This window comes from Pseudonaja textilis, unplaced genomic scaffold (genome assembly GCF_049901715.1).
Source record: "Pseudonaja textilis isolate UNSWEBS1 unplaced genomic scaffold, rPseTex1.2 PTEXSCF68, whole genome shotgun sequence".
NCBI lineage: Eukaryota > Metazoa > Chordata > Lepidosauria > Squamata > Elapidae > Pseudonaja > Pseudonaja textilis.
The window spans coordinates 27,792-49,873 of NW_028262966.1; the positions used below are offsets into that span (position 1 = coordinate 27,792).

The window sequence follows — 22,082 nt, forward strand, 5'->3', positions numbered from 1 at the left end:
GGTATCGGGAGGAGAAGATGTACAAGCAGATAAAGACATTGTAATTACTAGTTAATGGACTAGGTTACTGGATGGATATACTGGATAATGACATATGGACTGAATGACACTTCTTAATCTCTGTGTGAATTAAATAACTATTTAAAACTACAAACAGTGTTTTTGTCTCCAGTGTGTGTATACTCTTGGGCCCAGCCTCTCTCTCATTTGGCTGCCTGGCTTGACTGCTGCTGTGCACTCTGCTTGGGGTTTGTCCCCAAACACTAATCAACTACCATTGGAGTCATACTTCCTTTATGTATACGAATATGGCAAATGTGTTTTATTAAAACAAATTAAACTTCCTATCTAGTTAGATTCTTTATTGTTCATGGGAAGTATCTCTCTTTGTCATGCTGGCTATAATGTACATCCTAATCTATAAAATGAGAGAAATAAAGGATGTTTTAGAGGATTTCAAGTGTCACAGAACTCATCACCAGATGTATAGCCACCCTCTAGATCTGTTTGTAGATCTTCAACAAGGAAGATCCATTAAGTCTAAGTAATTGTAATTGTTTTTTTCCACCCCAGGAAAATTTTGTGGTTGAATGGCTATAAGAAAGAGAGTCTTCATGTTATAGGCTTCCATCCTCCTTTATTTATAAGTAGCAGATTGATTTTATATTAAAAAGATGTTGACACATTCTAGAAAGAATGCAGAGAAGAGCAACAAAAATTATCAGTGGAATGGAAATTAAAATACAAAGAACCATTGCAGGAATTAGGTATGTCTAGTTTAATGAAAATAAGAATTTGGGATCATATGACTTCAGTGTTCTAATATCTAAGTAGCTACTGCAAAGAAGAGGGGGTCAGCCTAGTCTCCAAAGGACTTGAAGACAGGACAAGAAGCAATGGATGGAACATATCAAGGGAAGAAGCAGCCTAGAACTAAAGAGAACTTTCCTGACAGTTAGAACAATTAATCACTGGAATAACTTGCCTCCAGAAGTTATGGGCGCTCCACTCCAGCACAAGTTTTTAAGAAAAAAAATGGACAATTATTTGCCTGAAATAGTATAGGCTTTCCTGCTTGACCTGGGAGTTAGATTATAAAACCTCCAGGGTCCCTTCCACCTCTGTTATTCTGTTATTTCTAATCAAGTTATATCCTTCTACTTGACTTATTCTTTGTACTGGGAATTAAGTTCGAAATTGGGCTACAATTATAAAGACAGTCAAAGTTAAATCAGTCAGAGTCATAATTTTCAACATATTTTAATGCAAAGCAGATAGACTACTGTTGTAGATGTTCTTAATTATTATAATTCCATATTCTGAGAACTAAATGATTAAGCTAAACATTTTGAACAACATGGCCAAAATGAACTGTCAAATTGCCAATCAATTTATCCTCTATTAATATTTTAGAATATCAAGGACTATGTGATTGCTTATTACCATTTCCATCTCCACATACAAAGAGGTATGTGGGTAAAAAAATAAAATAAAAATCTATGATCTAAAAATAATAAGTAAAAATACATTAAAAAGAAAAGAAAAAACAAATAAACTTAAAAAGTAGACTCAAAGGACTATTAGGTCTTTTTCTCCCATAGTTTTGTATGTTTCTGTAAAAGTACATTTTCCCACAACCTACTTATAGTTGTGATTCATACTGGCATGTATTAATGAAACACTTGTACCAAGTTAGACCTAAACTATGATATCCTTTTGGATTTCATAATCTTCAATCCTATCTTCTTAATCTTTGGGGGTGGTATCTATCATTATTCATTTATTTATAGTGCCTAGCTGCAAAGTAATGAGTTTTTCCTTTGTCTTTGGTTTCCTAGATATTTTATCTAACAATAAATATCATTTTTCCTTAAGCAGCCTAGGAAATAATCATATACTGGAGCACACTTTAATTGAGCCAATCACTATAAAGTACTCAAATCTTTGGGAATTAGAATGGATTTGCTTCAAGTAATGTTAGCTGGATCCATTATTTGGATACAAGAAATGTATGTCGTTTGGAAAAGGAATCAAGTGTAACTGGTATATTCTGAGAATCAAAGCAAATTGAATTCTACTACTATAGATACTTTGAGAGGGCATGACTTAGTAGAACAAGGCTGTCATAAGTGATAACAGCAGTCATAAGAGTGATCAGGGGAAGGCCTCAGGCCGTGCTTCAATTTCTAGGTAGTATCTTAAAGACCAAATGCAAAGAGTGCAGGTTGGAGAAAATAAAGATCCTCATTAGTGTCACTTTGTATTATTTTGTAAGAATAGAGGGGAAGGTTGAATTGAATCAATGAGCAAATTGAACTTCAGGATTATTTTGTTTTTAACTGTCCCTTTGTATTCAAATCAGGTCTCATAATAATGATGTAGCATTTGGGGAAAAAGATGCAACCCAGTAATCCAGCTGCTGAAGCCAAAATGGAGAAGATCTCCACAGCCACCATGTATTTCCCCTTAGTACTCAAATAGGTTGGAACAAATGATATCCAGACACTACAAAAGACCAACATGCTGAAGGTGATAAATTTGGCTTCATTAAAGCTATCCGGTAACTTCCTAGCTAGGAAGGCTACTGTGAAACTGACTGAAGTCAAGAGCCCCAGAAAACTAAGAACAATATAAAACATTGTGGTTGAACCTTCATTACATTCTAGGACAATTTCTTCAGCTATAGAGTGCATGTCAGAATCTGGGAATGGGGGAGAAATTGTCAGCCATGCTGTACAAATGGTAAATTGTGCCAGGGAGCAGAATAGGACAATAGAAAAAGCCAGCCTATTCCCCACCCATTTCCTCATTTTGGAACCAGGCCTGGTGGCCATGAAAGCAAGAACAACAATGATTGTTTTCCCTAATATGCAAGAAAGGGCTACAGAGAATATGATGCCAAAAGCAGCTTGTCGCATGAAACATTTTCCTTGGTCAGGTTGTCCAATGAAGAGCAAACTGCAAAGGAATGAGAGCAGAAGAACAATGAGAAGAATGTAGGTCAGGCTCCTGTTGTTGGCTTTGACAATGGGAGTGTTCCGCTGATTAATGAAAATCCCCAGCACCAAAGCTGTGATGAAAGAAAGGAAGAGACTAACACTGGCCAAGGTGATTCCCAGTGGCTCATTATAAGACAGGAAGGTTGTTGTTTTTAAAATACAAAGATTTTGTGCCTTGTTTGGATATTGGTCTCCTGAACATTGAAAGCAGTCAACTGCATCTGGAAAAACAAAACATGGTTAATTTCTAGAAATGCTCAGGTAGCAGGACTGAGAGTTAATTATTGGTTTAATTTTTCCCAATTAAGTAATACCTATTTATATTAAATATTCTGTTTTTGGTAACCGTTTCATTTTTAATATTTATATAGCTATGGTATATCATTGGTTCGATCATCACATTAGAGGCTATTTATAGGAAGTTTGGAAATTACCATTTTGAATCACAGTTAAGAGGACTGAATAGTTTTGCACAACACAGCTCTTACCCATCTGGGTAGAAATTTTTCCTTTTGCACATGGAAGACAATCATAACAGCAAAATGGCTTCCCTTCTATTTTCTTCTTCAGGGACCCAGAATTGCAATTGTCATTGCATACAGAAAGAGGTAGAACCTATCAAGAAGTGAAACCAGGATTTATTAAAGCTCAAACATTTCATAACATTCTATCTGAATGTGGATTTTACTTTTACACCAAGAACGTAGGATGTAGGTGTTCCAAAATCTCCTTCTGTTTTAAAACAATTATATTCAATGAATAGAAATACTATGAGGATCATAGTGGTGAACAGGTGGCATTAGTGTTCTTAGATGCCAAAAAGGCTTTTGATAAAGTGAAATGGGATTTCAGTTTGCAGCAAATTAAATATATGGACCTAGGACCAAAATTCTTAAATGTTACATTGGAAATATATGAAAAGCAAGAAGCCAGAATTTTGGTGAATGGGGGGATAACAAACAAATTTCAAATACAAAAAGGAACTAGGCAGGGATGCTGGCTATTACCACTTTTGTTTATTTTGATGTTGGAGGTGTTAGCAAGAATAATTAGGAAAGAAACAGAAATTAAAAGTTTAAAAATGAAAAAAGAAGAGTTTAAATTACAAGCCTTCATGGATAATTTACTTTTTATTTTAGAAGAACCACAAAATCCGGGACCAAAACTGATAGATAATTTAGAAGAATTTGGAGAAGTTGCGGGGCTAAAAATTAACAGGGAGAAAACAAAAATAATTACTAAAAATATGACAAATAAACAAAAGGAAATTTTAGCAGCAAGAATGGGCATCCAAATTGTAGAGAAAGTTAAATATTTGGGGATTATAATTTCAGCGAGCTATACAACACTTAAAAAAGATAATTATGATCCACTAATAAAACGAACATCTGAAGATTTGGAAAATGGGATAAATTAAGACTACCCGTCATAGGAAGGATAGCGGCAATAAAGATGAATGTATTACCTAAATTATTATTCCTTTTTCAAAATGCCCCCATACGGTGAATTTTATATGGCAAAAGAAAAAACCAAGAGTCAAACTGAAGTTGTTGCAAGATGCTACAGAAAGAGGAAGATTTTGCCTACCCGACTGGGAATTGTATTATAGAGCTGCAATTTTAACGGGTGAAAGATTTGATAAACCATAGAAATAAAAGAATATTAATATTAGAAGGTTACAATTTGCAATCAGGATGGCATACCTTCCTCTGGCAGGATAATTTAAAGGGCTATAACTATGTTCAAAGACATAAAGTTAGACAGATTCTTTTAAATACATGGAATAAAATAAAAAGAAAAATGTATGTAGAAATACCTATTTGGCTATCAACTTTGGAAGCATTGATGCACCCACATTTATTGAAACAAGGAAAAATCATCTCCTATGAAGACTGTTGTAGTTGAGCAATGAGAGGCTAGACCAGGGCATGGGTGCAACAATACTTTATTGAAACAATAAAGGACTGAACGTGCTAGCCAAGCCTGGAACTGGCTCGCAGCGATCAGCGGCTGGTTGAACCCGGCAGCCTGCTTTTATAGCCGGCTGCTGGGGGACACCAGCCAATGGGGAACAACAAACGCCCCCGCAGCGTGAGCGGACCTGAGTGGGAACTCTTGCAAGTTCCAGGGACATAACACCCCTTCCCCCCAGATGCGAACATGCATAGTCATTTAAATAAGCGGGTGGCCTGTGCTGGCGCCCTGAACGGTGCAGTTCTGGTGAGTTGTCTGGTAACTCAGAGTTTGTAGTGGAAGGCTGGACCGGTGTGGAGTCGCGAACTTGCTCATCGGTCTGCGTTGGTTCGGGAGTCGTAGAGCTGGTCGGTGGAGATGTGTCCTCGTCTGCTGGGACGGGTAGATCAGTTATCAGACGGTCACTGTCCATGTCCAGACTCCCTGGCTCGACTGGATGGGGCGACGGGTCACAGGAACTGGTGTCGCTGCATGGTTGAAATGGTAGCCTAGGGCTGATCAGTGCCCCTGAGTCAGCGCTGGCGTGGGTACCGTGGCGCCTCCGCAGTTGATCCAGGTGTCTTTTCCAGATGCGGCCATCCTCCAGTCTGACTCGGTACGACCTGGGGCCAGTGATGGCCATGATCTCTCCTGGGATCCACAAGGGGTCTCCGGCATAGTTCCTTGCGAATACAGGTTCCTGTAAGAAAAAATGTCTAACCCCCGACGTTGAAGTGAGGGGAGAGTCAGGGCAGTATTGAGGGTGAAGCCTGTCCAACATCGTTCGCAGGCGTCTACCCATCAGGAGTTCAGCCGGGGACTTATTAGTGACTGTGCACGGGGTTGAGTGCTGGCTTAGCAAGAAACGGGAGAGTTTGTGGTGCCAGTCTTCCTTGCTGAACCTGGCTAATGCTTCTTTGGTGGTCCTAACGGCTCTCTCTGCCAGACCATTGCTGGCAGGATGAAAAGGAGCTGTGAAGATGTGGCGGATGCCCAGATTAGCGGCGAAACGACTGAACTCTGCTGAGGCAAACTGAGGACCATTGTCGGAAACAATAGAGTCTGGTAACCTGTGCGTTACGAACAGGCGGGTTAACACCTTAGTAACTGCTTGCGTGGTGGTCATGGATAGTTGGGCCACATCAATCCACTTCGAGTAAGAATCCACGACCACCAAGAACATTTTGCCGTGGATCGGGCCCGCCAAGTCAATGTGAATCCTGGACCAGGGTGCGCTGGCGCTTTCCCACTTAGTGGGTGATGTGATTGGAGGGGATGGTCAGGATTCTTGGCAGGGTTGGCAAGAGCTTACCCATCTGATGATGTCATCGTCGAGTCCCGGCCACCAGATGTAGCTGTGCGCCAACGCCTTCATCCTGACGATGCCAGGGTGGCCCTCGTGTAATGCCTCCAAGACTCGGGTGCGAAGTGATGTCGGGATGACCACTCGGGTGCCCCACAGCAAACAACCCTGCAAACTCGATAACTCCTGTTGACGGGTCTTAAAAGGCGTGAAATTGGTTTCAATGTTATTTCCCGGCCACCCCCTCCTCACCCAGTCCAGTACCTGGGCGATCGTTTTGTCTGCCTTGGATTTGGAGGCGATGTCGAGGGCTGTGACAGGAAGGTCAAGCTGAGTGACCTCAAAGATAGCGTGGACCGGGGCAGGATCTTCAGCTGGAGCAGGCAGGGGGCAGCGGCTAAGGGCGTCTGCGTGGGTTAGTGTTTTTCCCGGACGGTGTATGAGTTTATACGAGTACGCTGCTAGGAAAAGGGTCCACCTCGTCATTCTGGGGGACAGCACTTGGGGAGTCTGTTTGTCTCTTGCTAGGAGACCCAGGAGAGGTTTATGATCCGTGACCAGCTCGAAAGAGTGGCCAAAAAGAAATTCATGAAATTTCTTCACTGCTGCGACAGCTGCTAAAGCTTCCTTATCAATTTGACTGTAATTGCACTCTGTTGCGGAGAGCGTCCTAGAAAAGAAAGCGATGGGGGCCTCGGAGCCATTGGGGAGCCTGTGGCTTAACACCGCCCCGATTCCAAAGGGAGATGCGTCCGCTGCCAGTACTAATGGAAGGTTGGGGTCAAATTGAATAAGGACTGCCTCTGAAGTGAGTAGTGATTTGACTGCGCGAAAAGCAGTGTCTTCCTTGTGTCCCCAGTGCTAAGATGATTTTTTATCCAAAAGTCTGTGCAAGGGTTCCGCCACAGATGCTTTGTGGGGCAGGAAAGATGCGTAAAAATTCAATAGCCCCAAAAAGGCCTGCAGTTCTGCTTTGGAGGTTGGTGTGGGCGCCTCGTGAATTGCCTTAACCTTGGACTCCAGGGGGTGAATGCCTGAGGTGTCAATTTTATAACCCAGAAAGTCCACCTGTCTAGTGGCAATGGCACATTTTTCCTTTTTTAATTTGAGGCCATGCTGTCTGAACCTCTCTAACACTGCTCGAACTCTCTGGAAGAGTTGGGGTCTGTCCCTGGCCGAGACCAAGATGTCGTCGAAGTAGGGTACTACACCAGGGAGGCCCTGCAATATCCGCTCCATGAGGGATTGGAAAATGCCTGGGGCAACACTTACGCCAAATTGGAGACGCTTGCACCAGAAAGCACCCCTGTGGGTGACAATGGTTTGAAGTTCCGCTGTTTGATTGTCAACAGGGAACTGTTGATACTCTTGAGACATGTCCAATTTGGCAAAAATGTTGCCAGGTTCAAAAGTGTGTAATAAATGTTGAATGACGGGCACTGGATAAGCGCTAACTTGTAAAAACTTGTTAATTGTGGTCTTGTAGTCTGAGCAAATTCTCAGGCTACCGTCTTTTTTGAGGGGTGTGACAATGGGCGTCTCCCATTTGGCAAAGTCTGTGGGTTCAATGACCCCTTGTTTTAATAATTTATCCAGTTCCGCATCCAATTTAGGCCGAATGGCGAATGGGACTCTATGAGGTTTCAACCGGATTGGGACTGCTTGGGGGTCGACTGAGAATGATATGGGGGTACCGTTATAACACCCCAGCTCATCGCTGAACACGTCTGAGTAGTCAGCGAATAAGGAGTCAGTGTCAGAGGTTGAGACAGCATGGACTCCTGTTAACCCTAGGCCGAGGTGGGGGAACCAATCAAGCCCCAAAAGTGTGGGGAGGTTGCCGTTAACTACCACTAGAGGTAGGTGGCCTTTGAAAGTTTTAAAATTAACAAGGAACTTGCCTTTGCCGATAACAGGGATGTCCTTCCCCTGGTAGTCCTTCAGGTTTAGGTGGCACTTCTGGAGCCGGTTTCTGGATAGTCTGGGCTGTAGTTTCTTGAGGGTGCTCCACGAGATAATTGAGAGCGCTGACCCCGTGTCAACCTCCATATGACAAGGTTTACCTTCTAATAAAACGGAGAGTGGGATTTTACTAATAGCATGGCAAGTGTGTTTGGCATAGTGGCGCGTGCGACAGTTCAATACTTGCCTTTGGGGTCCAGAATGTGAAAAGGAAAGGACCCTTTGTGCCGAGTTGTGAGCGGCTTGGCAGACTCTGGCGATGTGCCCCTTTTTGTGGCAATTGTTGCAAGTGGCTCCCTTGAATTTGCAGGTGGCCCTCTGGTGAGGTCCACCACAGGATAGGCACAGAGTGATGTGCTTGGGTGGACCATTGCTTTCTTGCTTGGCTCCTACCTGCGGGTGTCTGGCGTGGGCGAGGCGGTGGATGTCGACCTCATCACTGGGGTCCTCCTCGATGACCACCTCTTCAGAGTGGACGGAAACCGCAATTTGCTTGGAAACAGGACCTTGGATCTCGGTGGCTGAATGTGCTGCCAGCTCCGCTGCCAGGGCTTCCTCGACGGCTTGAGCAAGGTTGAGGTCCTTCTTAGCGAGTAGGCGTCTTTGGAGGTGTAGGTCCTTGACCCCGCAGACTAGCTGGTCGAGGAGCATGTCATCAAGGTAGCTCCCAAACCCACAATGGAGTGCTGCAGTCCTAAGGGCAGCCATGTACTGATTGATAGTCTCTTTGTCTGCTTGCTTCCTCATTCGGAATGTGAACCGCCTGGCAATCTGTGAGGGTCTGGGAGAATAGTGGTTAGTAAGGATTTCTAACAGTTCTGATCAGGGAACATTTTTTAACTCACGTGGAGCCACGAGTGCTGTGGCAGTATCAAAAACGATGGCTCCGCAGTAGCTCAGGAAAAATGATTTTTTTCGGTGCTCCCCTGCATCAGCCAGCCCAATGGCGTCGATGTAGTGGTTAAAACGATTCTTGTATGACTCCCATTTCTCCTCGTCCGGCTTGAACGATGGGAAGGCTGGGTTGGAGTTCATGTTGAGAATCCAGTGACTAACTGCTATAGGATCTCTCTGACACAACAATGAAGGAAAAGGAACTCTTGTGCCCTTGGGGAGGGCAAGTGACTTCAGCTCTGGAGAGGCTCCGCACCTCTCTTTCTCTCTGGGTTTACACGCAGCAAGCTGCAACGGCCGTTGGCAGCGTTTTTTGTTTTTTCGTGCTTCTGGGGAGCGTAGGCGGCGATGGCTAACCGCTCTGACGGCACTTTGAATTTCGCGCCTGCGTTAGTGTCAGTGACTCGGAATTACAGCACCGCACTGTATCCCGGCTTGAAATTCAACCGACAGTCGTTTGAATTTCGCGCTCTTTTGCATTAAGCGGCTGCGGCTCGCAGCGCTTCACTTTCCTCTGTAGCTTGCTAACAAGCGGCTACAGACACTATTACTTTCGCTCTTGCTGACCGAGCTCTCCGGAGGCGCGGCTGCGGCTCAGCAATTCAGTGACTTCAGCTGTTGCGAGTTGCCTCTGGTAGCCATCCCACCTTCGTCGCCAGTGTTGTAGTTGAGCAATGAGAGGCTAGACCAGGGCATGGGTGCAACAATACTTTATTGAAACAATAAAGGACTGAACGTGCTAGCCAAGCCTGGAACTGGCTCGCAGCGATCAGCGGCTGGTTGAACCCGGCAGCCTGCTTTTATAGCCGGCTGGGGGACACCAGCCAATGGGGAACAACAAACGCCCCCGCAGCGTGAGCGGACCTGAGTGGGAACTCTTGCAAGTTCCAGGGACATAACAAAGACATACTAAATGGAAAAGGGGAATTACAATCTAGACAAGATTTGAAGAATCAAGCAATTGATGTGGAATGGTGGGCCTATTTGCGACTCCAATTGAAATATTTAAAGGACAAGAAAGAGTGGGGAATTAGTAGAACTATGACAAAATTAGATGAACTTCTATTAGGAAATGAGGAGAAGATGATAAAAAAATATCTATCAAGTCTTATTGGAATTTAAATTGGAAGAAGAAAATGTAAAGGAAACAATGGTGGTACGGATGAAAAATTTTGGTTATAGCATTAATTTAGACGATTGGCAAATATTATGGAAAAGAAATAACAAAGCTATACTGTTTAAGGAAAATTTGTATAAATTATTTTATAGATGGCAAATACCTCCATCAAGATTGGCAATAATGTATTCAAAACTTTCTCCCACATGCTGGAAATGTAATAAAGAAAAAGGAACTTATTACCATTTGTGGTGGAGTTGCAAAAAGGCCCAAAAATTATGCAAGTGGCTAGAAGAAATATGTGGGATTAAAATAGAACATAGACCAGAGTTCTTTCTGTTAGGGATTAATATGAGGAAATATGACAAGGAAAACATATATTTAATAATCCATATAATTACTGCAGCAAGATTGGCGTATGCTCAGAAATGGAAAAGTAAAGATATTTCAAAAGAATTTGAAATGCTTAGGAAAATTATGATGTGTGCAGAAATTGATAAACTAACAAAGGAATTAAAAAATAAGGAGGATTTGGATTATCATAAAATATGGGACATATTTTACAGTTGGCTAGAGAAAAGGAAGATTCAAGAGAATATGGAATAATTATATGTATATTTAATGTATATGGAATGAAATTATGTATTATTATTATTATTATTGGACTTAGCAAAGTAATGACAAAGATCGATGTTAGGAAGACTGTACCATGTTCAACATTTTTAATGTCTTTTTTTGTTTATGTTTGTGTTTGTTTCTTCGTTTGTTTAATAAAGAAAAACCTTTTAAAAAGTGAAACCAGGATTTATTAAAACTCAAAAGTTTCTGAACATTCTATTTGAATGTGGGTTTTAGTTTTACACAATGAACTAGGGCTGACATAATACTAGTGTTTCAATATTTGAGGGTTCCAACAAAGACAAGGGGTCAAACTATCTTCTAAAATACCAAAAGGCAAAGTACCCAAGGAGAGAAACAAATGGATGCAAACGACCCAAGGAGACAAACAACCAAGAACTAAAGAGAAATATCATACTGATATGAGAGTAATCAACCAATGGAACTGTGTGCCGTCAGAAGTTGTGGGTGCTCCATCACTTGAGTCTTTCAAAAAGAGAACAGACAACAATTTATCTGAAATTGTATAGGGTCTTGTGCTTGAGCAGGGGGGTGGATTAGAAGACTTCTTTCCAACTTCATTATTCTATGTACTATGTTCAATAGATCAACACGTGATGAGTTCAAGTTGACTCGTTCAACTTGTTCAACTAGTTCAAATGGTTGGACTAAAAGACTTCCAAGATACCTTCCATCTCTATTCTGATTGCTTGATTGCTTGTATATTTTATGGCAATACTACCTATAATATAGGTATCTTTCCAGCCTGTGTGCCTTCCCTGGAAACAGATAGATAAGGTTCCATGGAGCTTAGGAGGATGTGGGTCATTGATTGCTGGTGACTTTTCAATGATTCAAGGTTAATTCCCTGCAGGCATTCCCAGTCAGGATAATCAATCACTGGACCAATTAGTCTGACTGTTCCCCAGATACAATGATTAGTAAATGGAAAATCTGGACATGCCATTTAAGAAAAGAGAAAACTAAAGGGAAAATGCTATTTTTTGTTGTGGGGGGGAGGTTCAGATGAATGAGACTGTTTAATAGACAAATTGAGATATTTCTTATGTTTTGTATTACTTGGTGAATTATATGATAAATAGCTTTAATTACTTTAGCAACTTTCAAATATGTATTTAAACCAGACAAGCTTGAAATGCCAGCAGGAGTAGACAGCAGCTGTAAATTCTGCTAAAACCATAAAGAGTTAATGAGAATATATCAGTAAATTATTTTTCTATACAGAGATTGAAGTCTTTGTATTTCAAAATCTCTGGTCATAATTTCTTCATCTTTGCAGTTTTCAACTTAACAACTTAAAGGATGAGATCCATTCAAATTAATAATTCTGGAAGCAAGAAGGGATGGGGAAGAACACACAGTGTGACATCTGAGCAGGAAATACCTGGTTAAACATAGTAGGCCAGGTGATGTCTTGTGTAGAAATGATGAATAGCTTATCTGGAGAAGTGGCTGGGTTGATCTTTCCAACTTTGAATTTAACAAAGGTCTCATTTGGGAAGGTGACCCAGTTGATAATGTCAAATCCAGTGTCTAAATCCAAATGTTCATTAAAAGAAATTTTCTCTCCTGCAGTGTTATTAAATGACGTGGTTCTCAAATAGCGATGTAACTAAAATGAAGCAAAAGTTGGTAATTTCAAAAGAAGGGATGGGAAGGGAGAGGGAGTGTGGGGAGAGGGAGAGGGAGAAAGAAGGAAGGGAGGGAGATCAATTTCAAAGGTACTAAATTATGGATATTGTTTTAATACAACTGGGTTAATTAAATGAATTATTGTTCTTACATCCTTCATGTTTCTCCCCTGCCACAGGTGTTCTGAATTTGTTCCAAACAGGCAGATTTTGCTGCATCTTAATTCTTTCCTCCATATTGTTGTATCATTGTTGTACCTATTCACAGTTACAAAGGTTTCTCTAGGTCCCCAAAAAGATTTGGAAAACGGAGTAGCAGGAGACTTAAAATCAACACTCCGATATATCCATAATAGTAGGACACAGCACTGCCTTAGAGAGAAGACCAATGGGAAATGTTCATTCAATCTCTTATTACCTGCCATGCTTTTGGGGTCAAAAAAATTTCTCTCCCAACTTTTGCTCTTGTTCTGTGTTTGGGGGAAAACATGGCTTGTAAAGCATGTGCCACAGCATAAACTGCATTGTAGATGCTGTAACTCTGTCCAGTCATGGTGGTGTCAAAGACAGACTTAGGTAGATTCTCCAACTTCTCTCCACCAGTGCACAGCATTCCAGTGTCTTCATCTAACTTATCTTTAGGAAAAGAGCATTCAAAAGCCTGTTCCCAAAACACTCTTAATAAATGGTCTTCCACTTCTGAAGTTGGGTTTCTCATCTGAAGGAATTTATTAAATCCAGAAATCTCCTTGGAAGCAATTTCAAAAGATATCACACCATGGAAAAAGTCCATACCCCTAGTTTTTTGAAAAGGAAGGGATGTAAACTCCATCTGGGCTGGCATTATCCAAACTTTATCTTTTCTCTCGATGGGTATCTCTTCAAATTCTGTAAAATAGGGCAACATTCTAAAAATGACGGTGACTTGGTTTTCACAATATAGGATAATGACATTGGCAGTGCTCTTCATGATAATAATGTACATTTTACTAAAATCTTTAAATGCTGCTCCAATATCATTAGAAAATGTTTCCTTGGCCATTTCTTCCATGAACTCAAAGCAGACACCATTTTGGGAAAACAAAGGAACAGCGTTTTGAATGAATCTGTCTCCACTCTCATTACGTTGGAGAATCAGCCCAATCCATTTCCACCTAAAATATAATAGCAACTGGAGAATACCCACAATCTGTTGATCACCATCTGGGAAAAATCGATGGAAGAAAGCAGCTTGTATCTGGTCATCTGTCATTGGAGAAGATCCATATATCAGCTAAATGTGGGGGAAAAGGGAGGAGGACATGATTTTCCAAAATGAAGTATTTATTATTTTTGAAAAATCTGTTCTTAATTCATGGTCCTTATTGTAAACATTAATGCAAACATTAATAGATATTTAATCTTGTTCATAAAAATCTGATGTTTAGAAGTACCATAGTTGCAAAGTTGAAGACAGCAATGTGTTAATTTGTGACCAAGATGACAGAGATGGCAAAATTGACAGCTTTAATTAAAGGGAACAATTTACTGAGTTTTGTTTCCACCTGGAAACCACTTTTGAATTTACAATTAAAATGGAAAAAAAAGGAAACTTTGATTTTACATTTTGATGATTTGATCAACTTTGTTGTTATAGAAATGGTTTGAATTAACTGGAAATGTAAAGAAATGTTGAGGTCGTAGCTTTTTCATATTCTGTACTGTGATTAAAAAAAACTAAAACCACTGGTTTTTATTTTTCTCTCTATGCCTTTCTTTCTTTCCTTTTCCTTTATCTTTCTCAATTTTTCTTGACTTTATCTTTTTGTCTTTATATTTCTTGATATTAATAATATCTATTATATATTTTGCCACGTAATAGACTTTAATAAAAACAATTAAAACAAGAATGTTATAGCCATCTCATTCAGGAAATGTTATAACCATTTCAGAATTGACTCTCCCTACTTCATGGCAATGTAAAGACAACTGAGTAAGCAAGTTTAGGTGGGCAAGATTAAGGTCAATCATTTGAGATAATCCAAACCCTGAAACCACAATCTTCCACGTCTGAAAGAATTTTCCCCCTACCTGTTTTAATGTAATAAAGTTACACTAAAAAAATAACACAAATCATCAACCAGATGAATAATGTAGTGGCGACCATATGAAATAGGTATGTTTAGGTACTATACTCGATTTACTATTAAAACTGAATCCAAACTAATTAAAATACTATGATTCCTTAACTTATAAATACACCTAATAGAAATGTTAATATATTTTCATCAATTCTTTTTTCTCACCATGTTTTAATAATAATATTAAGTATTCATGGACTTGATTAAGCAATTCAATGTATTAGTATTTGGGAATATTTATCTTGATCTTTATATTACAGAATGACCCTCCCTTTTCTTTCCTTCCTTTTTTTCTTCCTCCTTCCTTCCTTCCTTCCTTCCTTCCTTCCTTCCTTCCTTCCTTCCTTCCTTCCTGGAGTCAATTCTGAGATGTTTTCTCAAATCGGTTTGGGATCAGATTTTTTCTTAACCAAGCATTGTCTAGGCTACAGTTCTTCCTTCTATCTCTCAAAGTTATTGTCATAGACCATGATATGTATTTCAAGAGTAAATCTTACCTGAGGCACCTTGTAGACATTCAAAATGTTTGCCATGAAGGGACAGATGTGAGAGTTAGGTCCTGCAATAACCGATACTGCCCAGTCCTTGGAATCACACTTATAATTGGGGATAAATCTACCGCGTGTTGAAAGGAGCTCCATTGAAGCCAAGTAGGTCCATCTCGCCATGAAATAACTGTTAGAGAGGTGCATACCCAGAGTCATGTTGAATAAAATATGATTGTTTTCACTGATCTCCTTTACTGCAAAAACTAAGGCCAGGATATGTTGGTAATTCTGTAGAAAAAGTCTACATAAATACATTACAAATCATATTTCTTCTCTTAAAAAATGTGGCATTACATAAACTTTATTTACAGTTAAGCTAAATGCTACACAGAAAAAAAGAGATTGCATAATACCATGCAAGAAATCATGTGAATGTATTAGCACCCCAAAGAGTGTTCTAAAACATTATTTTTTGATGAAAGGAGAAACGGTCAGGACAATACATTAATTTTTTAAGCCAGGTATTATGATTCCTAAAAGTTATTCACTAGGAAACTGATGGATTGCTTTATTGATAATAACATTATGATTTACCCCAGACCTACTTCTAAGTCTTGTATCTTTAGCTCTTCAATCTTCACCTTTTATGGGTAAAGGAAGAAAATATGTTTTAAACGTTACTTGAGAGCAAATAGAATAACAGAGTTGAAAGGGACTTTGGAAGTCTTCTAGTCCAACTGTATGCTCAAGCAGGAAACCCTATGCCATTTCAGATAAATTCTTCTTAAAAAACCCCAGTGTTGAAGCATCCACAACTTATAGAGGCAAATTGTTCCACTGGTTAATTGTTCTCACTGTCAGGACATTTCTCCTTAGTTCTAGGTTGCTTCTCTCCTCAATTAGCTTCTATCTATTACTTCTTCTCCTCCCTCACTTACAAGCAAGCTGGAGCAACAAAGTTTGGGGCGGTTAATATAGGATGTTTTTTCCTCCAACATTACAGATTTAAGCTCCTTAACTCCTGTGCCTAAAGTGGGTGGAAGTAAAGCAAGCTAGATAAATTTCTCTTTATTCTAGGATGCTTGTATCCTTGATTAATTTCCATCCATTGCTTCTTGTCCTACATTCAGATGCTTTGGAGAATAAGTTGACCCCCTATTCTTTGTGGCAGCCCTTTTGATATTGGAACATTAAACTAAATATACCCAATTCCTGCAACCATTCTTTATATATTCCATATAAATGATGTATGTAATTCTTTTTCTGGAATTCCTTATCCTAGGAAAAGATACAACTGTTCCATTAGGGCAGCCCTACGTTTGTACTCCATACATGCTGAACAAACAAATTAAAAGTACTACATAGTGCCATTGTTCCCTAATATTCAGGAAAAAAATTAAACTGTTAAAGGTTGACATTCAATCAGCTATAAAAAGTGTTTCAAAAGTAGAGCACTGAAGATTCATTCCACAGTAAGAAAATGAGAAAAGCCTAATATAGAATTTGAACAGAAGCATTGCAGTGAAATCTGCCTTAAGCTGTGTATTTGTTATTTATTTGCCAGTAAGAAATATCAGTGGGAATCCATTTCTATTAGCTTAAGAATGAAGGAACTAACCAGCAGGAAACCAGGAGAAATAATTTGTGCTGCAAGCAATACCACTAATTAACTCAGTCCAGGCATCTTCTTAGAGAAAGATATCTGGTTTGAGACATACTACAGCTAAAAAGAGAAAGTCTTTACATGATCTCATCAACCAGTTCTTCAGATGGATGTCTTGTGAAATCCACTCGATCAGATGCCATGTAGAACTGAGAGAGTATCCCAGCTATCGTGAAATCTCCTGGCAGAAAATATTTGTGCTTAATAAATTGAGGTTTCCCCATAGCACATGTTTTAGTATGAGGAATAAGGCATGTAACCCCTGGCAATAGGATTGCCATTACTGCCATGAAAAATGCCATCTTTTTCAAGAAGACTTTCATCACCAGATACGAACCAGTTCCATCTGCAACAATGAAACATTAAAAAAAGAAGAAGCTCTCATTATTTAGAATAGTCTGCATATATATTCTTTCTCAGATTGTGACATTTCTACCCCTCTGGTTCCACAAATAATAGCATCTTTCAGTCTTCACTGTTTTTGGGGGGTTGTTCCTTGGACATCCCTAAGGATTTGAGAAGAAGTTGCATTACCAAGACTCTGCTGCTAATTATAAGATCAATCGAAAGTGAAGCTCCTTAGAGTCTTTGAGTAAGAAATAGAATGAGGAAATCAATGCTCTGAACCAAATAGCCTATAACTGCCAATTATATATGAGCTAGATGGTAAAAAAACATTACAATGAAAATATATTATTATTATTTTTAAAACTAATTCTCTGGCTGTAAAGATGGAATTCTCTTCAACAATAGAATATTGTCTCCCACTCTGATGAATTCTTGGAAGCACATTAAAAAAATGATTGATCCAAAAAGCCAAAGACAAGTGCGTCCTTTTGTAGACTCCCTCCCCCTTTATTCTACTGGGAGGGTCTTTAATTACTTTCAGTTATTGTATTTATAGTTCAATTTTATCATGATGTTTGGTTTAAATGTCCTAAGAGGTGCAGGTGTGTAAGTTTCTGAAAGTCCTTTTGGATTGGAGCAGTAAAGTGCAAAGCCTCATAACTAAGCAAATAATAAAGAAATATCATTGGAAATAAATTTTTAAGTTACAAAGTGAATAAATTTTAGAACAAAAAGTTCTAAAACCTTGGAGAGGCACATTTTCAACACAGTTGCAAAATAAAAGACTGCTTGGATTTTTTACCTCATTTCAATGAGTTCACTTTTAATCCATATTCTCAAAGTAACACAAAGTGGGTCATATTTTTTTTCTGGGTTGATGAATGACATGAGCCTCCAAGTGATCAAACCATGTGATTGAACATCTCCTTTAATATTCTATTGGCTGTTGTCAGATTCCTAGGGAGTTATATAGGGGCTACAAGCCATTAGGGGTGCAGTGGTTAGAGTGCAGTACTACAGGCTTCTGCTGCCTGCCAGCTGCCTGCAATTTGGCAGTTCAAATCTCACCAGGCTCAAGGTTGACTCAGCCTTTCATCCTTCCAAGGTCGATAAAATGAAAACCCAAAATATTGGGGGCAATATGCTACTCAATAAACCATTTAGAGAGGGCTGTAAAGCACTGTAAAGCAGTATGTAACTCTAAGTGCTATTGCTATTATGTAGGATTCATAGCTGGCTCTATAGGCAAAAGAGGAAATGCAAATCCTAGGACTTATCCTAATGCTTGGATACTGTGAACATCTCTATGGAGAAAGATAATGTTCAATTGAACCCTGGCAATTCTGAATGGCTTTACAATTTGGGACCTGTCAGTTCTAGGACTATGATGCTGGATGAGGTTGCACTGCCAAAATGGATCCCAGATGTAATTTGGGATTCCCCCTTGATTCTTGGCTCCTGGTTGAAGAGAAGGTGGCAGTCATTGGCGGTATGATTAGAAGTGGCACAGTGATTAGAATGCAGTATTGCAGGGTATCTCTGCCCACAGAGAGCTTGATCCTGATTATTTGAGGTTGATTTAAACTTCTATTCTTCCAAGGTCAGTAAAATGAAGAATAGATTGACGGGGAAAATATTCTGATCTCATAAAGTTCTCAGAATCCTGTAAAACACTAAGGAGTGGTATGTTATTGCTATTTTCATAAAACATACAATTTATACAGGGAGATAAATACAGTATTTTGTCTTCATCTGGCAGCAAAGATGAGTTGGTTTAAGATTTGAACCAGAAATATTATAATCAAATATGTTACTTTTTAATGATCAACTTTTTCAAGTACGCCAGGTCATGAAACTGATGGTGCAGGAATTCAAGGAATATTACTTTATTGTTTTAGGCAATAGTAACAGACAGTTGAAACCTAAGCCAAAAATCCATTTTCCCCATTTGAAGAGCAGTGAGGTCAAGTTGGGGGTATTCTGAGTCTTTTTCTTACACATTCTAGTTCCTCCTGACTGATCAACATTTTACCTCTCCAACTTTCTTCCCAAGGGCACTAGTAAATTCTTCAAAATAAAATGAATATCTATAATTGTTATTTATTTTTTTAGCTGGTCCTTTGTGTTGAGTTCTGGTCTCAGTAAAATTATGTAGCATTTAGAGAAAAAGATAGATCCCAATATTCCTATACTGGAAGCCAAGATGGAAAAGATCTCTACAGCTACCATGTATTTTCCTTTCGTGCTCAGATAAGTTGGGACAAAAGACACCCATACACTACAAAATACCAGCATGCTGAAAGCAATAAATTTGGCTTCATTAAAAGAGTCTGGCAGTTTTCGAGCAAAGAAAGCCACAATGTAGGTGATGAGAGCCAAAAATCCCATATACCCTAAAATATAATAGAACATGTTGCCTGATCTTTCATTGCATTCAACTACAATCTCTTCTGGAAGAGAATGCATGTCTAAAATTGGGAACGGAGGGCCAATGCACAGCCACAATATGCAAATACTTGGTTGAATGCAAGAACAACAGAGAATCAGAGAATTTGAAAATCTTTTCCCCACCCATTTTCTCATTTTTGATCCTGGCTTAGTAGCCATAAAAGCTAGAACCACTGTGAGGGTTTTGGCCAAAACTGAAGAGACAGCAACTGAGAAGATGATCCCAAAAGCAATTTGACGAAGAAGACAGGTCAGCAATTGGGGCTGGAATAGCAAGGATTAGCAAGGAACAGAGGAAGCAGAGGAAGAGGGAGACAAGGGGAAGATAAGTGAGATTCTGGTTGTTAGCTTTGACAATGGGAGTATTCCGATGTTTTATGAAAATTCCAAGTACCACCACTGTGGTCACAGAAAATGATAAAGCCAGAACAGCCAAAGTGATGCCCAAAGATTCATTTTAAGACAAGACATTTAGATCCTTTGGAATGCACAAGTTTTTTTCCTTGTTTGGATACTGTTCTTCTGGAGAGTCTAAGCAGTCATCCATATCTGTGAAAATATGTACAGTATTTCAGAATTCATAACAGTATTTCAAATTTTGCATACTTTTGTTCATTGAGAAGTATTTACAAAATGAAAACATCCTATGTCATCAAACATCAGTGGACAGCTATGGTTCTTGGGATGGAAATTTGCAACAATTTTCACCATTTATTGCCTTTGTTCTCTTAGCAAAAGCATACAAAAATGTAGTCCAGCACCATTAACACAGATTCACACCTCTCTTAAAGAGATCTCTATTAAATCTTACTATTTGAGAGTTCAACTAGAATGGAACTCTCATGAATAATGAGAATGACCTGTATGTGTGTGATAGCTGTCTCAGTCTGACTTATCTGTTTGTGTCTTTGTGGATACTTTCATTTGCACATATACAAACACTACAGTACAACATTTCCTACCACTTTCATTTGAAAACTTTCTTGATGGACAGGTATTACAATCATAACAACAAAATGGCTTCCCTTCCTTCCTTTTCTTTCTGAAACCTGGTCGGCAATGATCATTGCACAGAGCAAGAGGTATAGTCTATGAGAGGGGTGGGGGGAAGGAGAGAAATATATTTTATTCCATTGAATCCAACCATTTTCAGAAATCAGTACATGCATCATAAACTTCTGAGAAATATTCATCAGTTCCAGGGGTGGGATGCTAGCACTTCGTCCCAGTTCTATAGAACCGGTAGTTCCGAAGAGCAGCTGACAGTGAACTGGTTTGCCCACCTGCCTGAGCACTTGGCTATCCTTTATTTCCTGCTTTTTCAACCTCAGCTGCTTTGCATGACACAGCTGAGGTTGAAAAAGCAGGAAAGAAGAGGAGTTTGAAATGCTGCGCACCCTCCCCACCCCGCCCACTTACTCCTTACCTGGCAAACTTGCCTGCTAAATTGCTATTTTCTCTTTGTTTTCCTTCCCAACCATCAGCTGTTCTGCTGTGCCGGGAGATTAACTACAAAGCAGGAAATTGTTCCATTTCTTGTTTTCTAGATAATCTAAAAGCAGAGCTGAACCTTTCTTAGGACTGAAGGTTCTACATTTCAGTGAAGACTCAGGTAGTAGATTGCAGAATCATGGATCTCTAAGTAAATCTGTGATTCTGTGAGCAACTCAATCTGCCTGCCTGCCTGCTTTGCCTGATTTTGGGTAAAAGTTGCTCTTTTTATAACAAAAATCAATATTTACTTGCATGGTGTGTTGTGACTTAATTTTGTGAGTTTGCTTACTTCCAAATTTTATGATTTTGCTTGCAAGCAAATTTTATGTGACAAACTCAGGCAATAGATTGCAGAAAGGTAGATCTCTAAGTGAATCTGTGATTCTGTGAGCAACTCAATCTGCCTGCCTGCTTTGCCTGATTTGGGGTAAAAGTTGCTCTTTTTTAAATAAAAAATTCAATATTTACATAAATATTTACAATATTTACATACAAGCCATGCCCAGACAGTCATGTGACCACCAAGCCACACCCACAAATTAGACCATGCCCACAGAACCGGTTGTTAAGACATTTGAATCCCACCCCTGATTAGTTCTTACAATAAATATAATATAATGGAACTGGTTTCCTGTCTGAACTATCTCCACGTTCTGATAGGTGGCTTCACACTGAAAACTTCAACTCTTTTAGATGTCCGTTCAATATCACAAGACAAGTAGAAAAGGGGGAATTTCATTGCTTGCACCATCCAGTTCCTTTCTCCACTGCCACCGAAGAAGTTCCTGAGTTATTTAATTAATCCACTGGAAGAATATAGATGATGGAGTGTGGGTGTACATGGGTAGAGATAAAATAACCCTCCCAAAAATTAATTATATAAAGAGCAGGGAAATTATCACTTTGTACCCTGGAGCTGACATGCCAAGTATATTTATTTGCCTCAGATATTTGGAAACTTACATATTAAGAAGTCACCTTGACAGAGTCTTATGTGCTTGAAAGGATCACCATGGGTAAAGC

General features: G+C 39.5%; 1 protein-coding gene across 6 annotated transcripts; it reads right to left on the bottom strand.

Annotated features, from left to right (window-relative positions):
- Window positions 1-405: 405 nt before the first annotated feature.
- Window positions 406-21,175, bottom strand: LOC113452215 (vomeronasal type-2 receptor 26-like). 6 transcript variants are annotated; one of them, XM_087919241.1, is made up of 8 exons: window positions 20,992-21,175; window positions 20,528-20,654; window positions 16,851-17,115; window positions 15,116-15,293; window positions 12,917-13,771; window positions 12,252-12,479; window positions 3,488-3,614; window positions 406-3,220 (listed from the first exon to the last, which is right to left on the bottom strand). In XM_087919241.1, exons 3-8 carry the CDS (start codon window positions 17,090-17,092, stop codon window positions 2,325-2,327), a joined length of 2,526 nt encoding a protein of 841 aa, XP_087775367.1. In that variant the 5' UTR covers window positions 17,093-17,115; window positions 20,528-20,654; window positions 20,992-21,175; the 3' UTR covers window positions 406-2,324. The 6 variants fall into 6 exon arrangements, 3 of the variants coding, with proteins under 3 accessions (XP_087775367.1, XP_087775366.1, XP_087775365.1); XM_087919240.1 differs by lacking the exons at window positions 12,252-12,479; window positions 16,851-17,115; XM_087919239.1 differs by lacking the exons at window positions 12,252-12,479; window positions 16,851-17,115 and having other exon boundaries at window positions 15,116-15,394.
- Window positions 21,176-22,082: the final 907 nt, after the last annotated feature.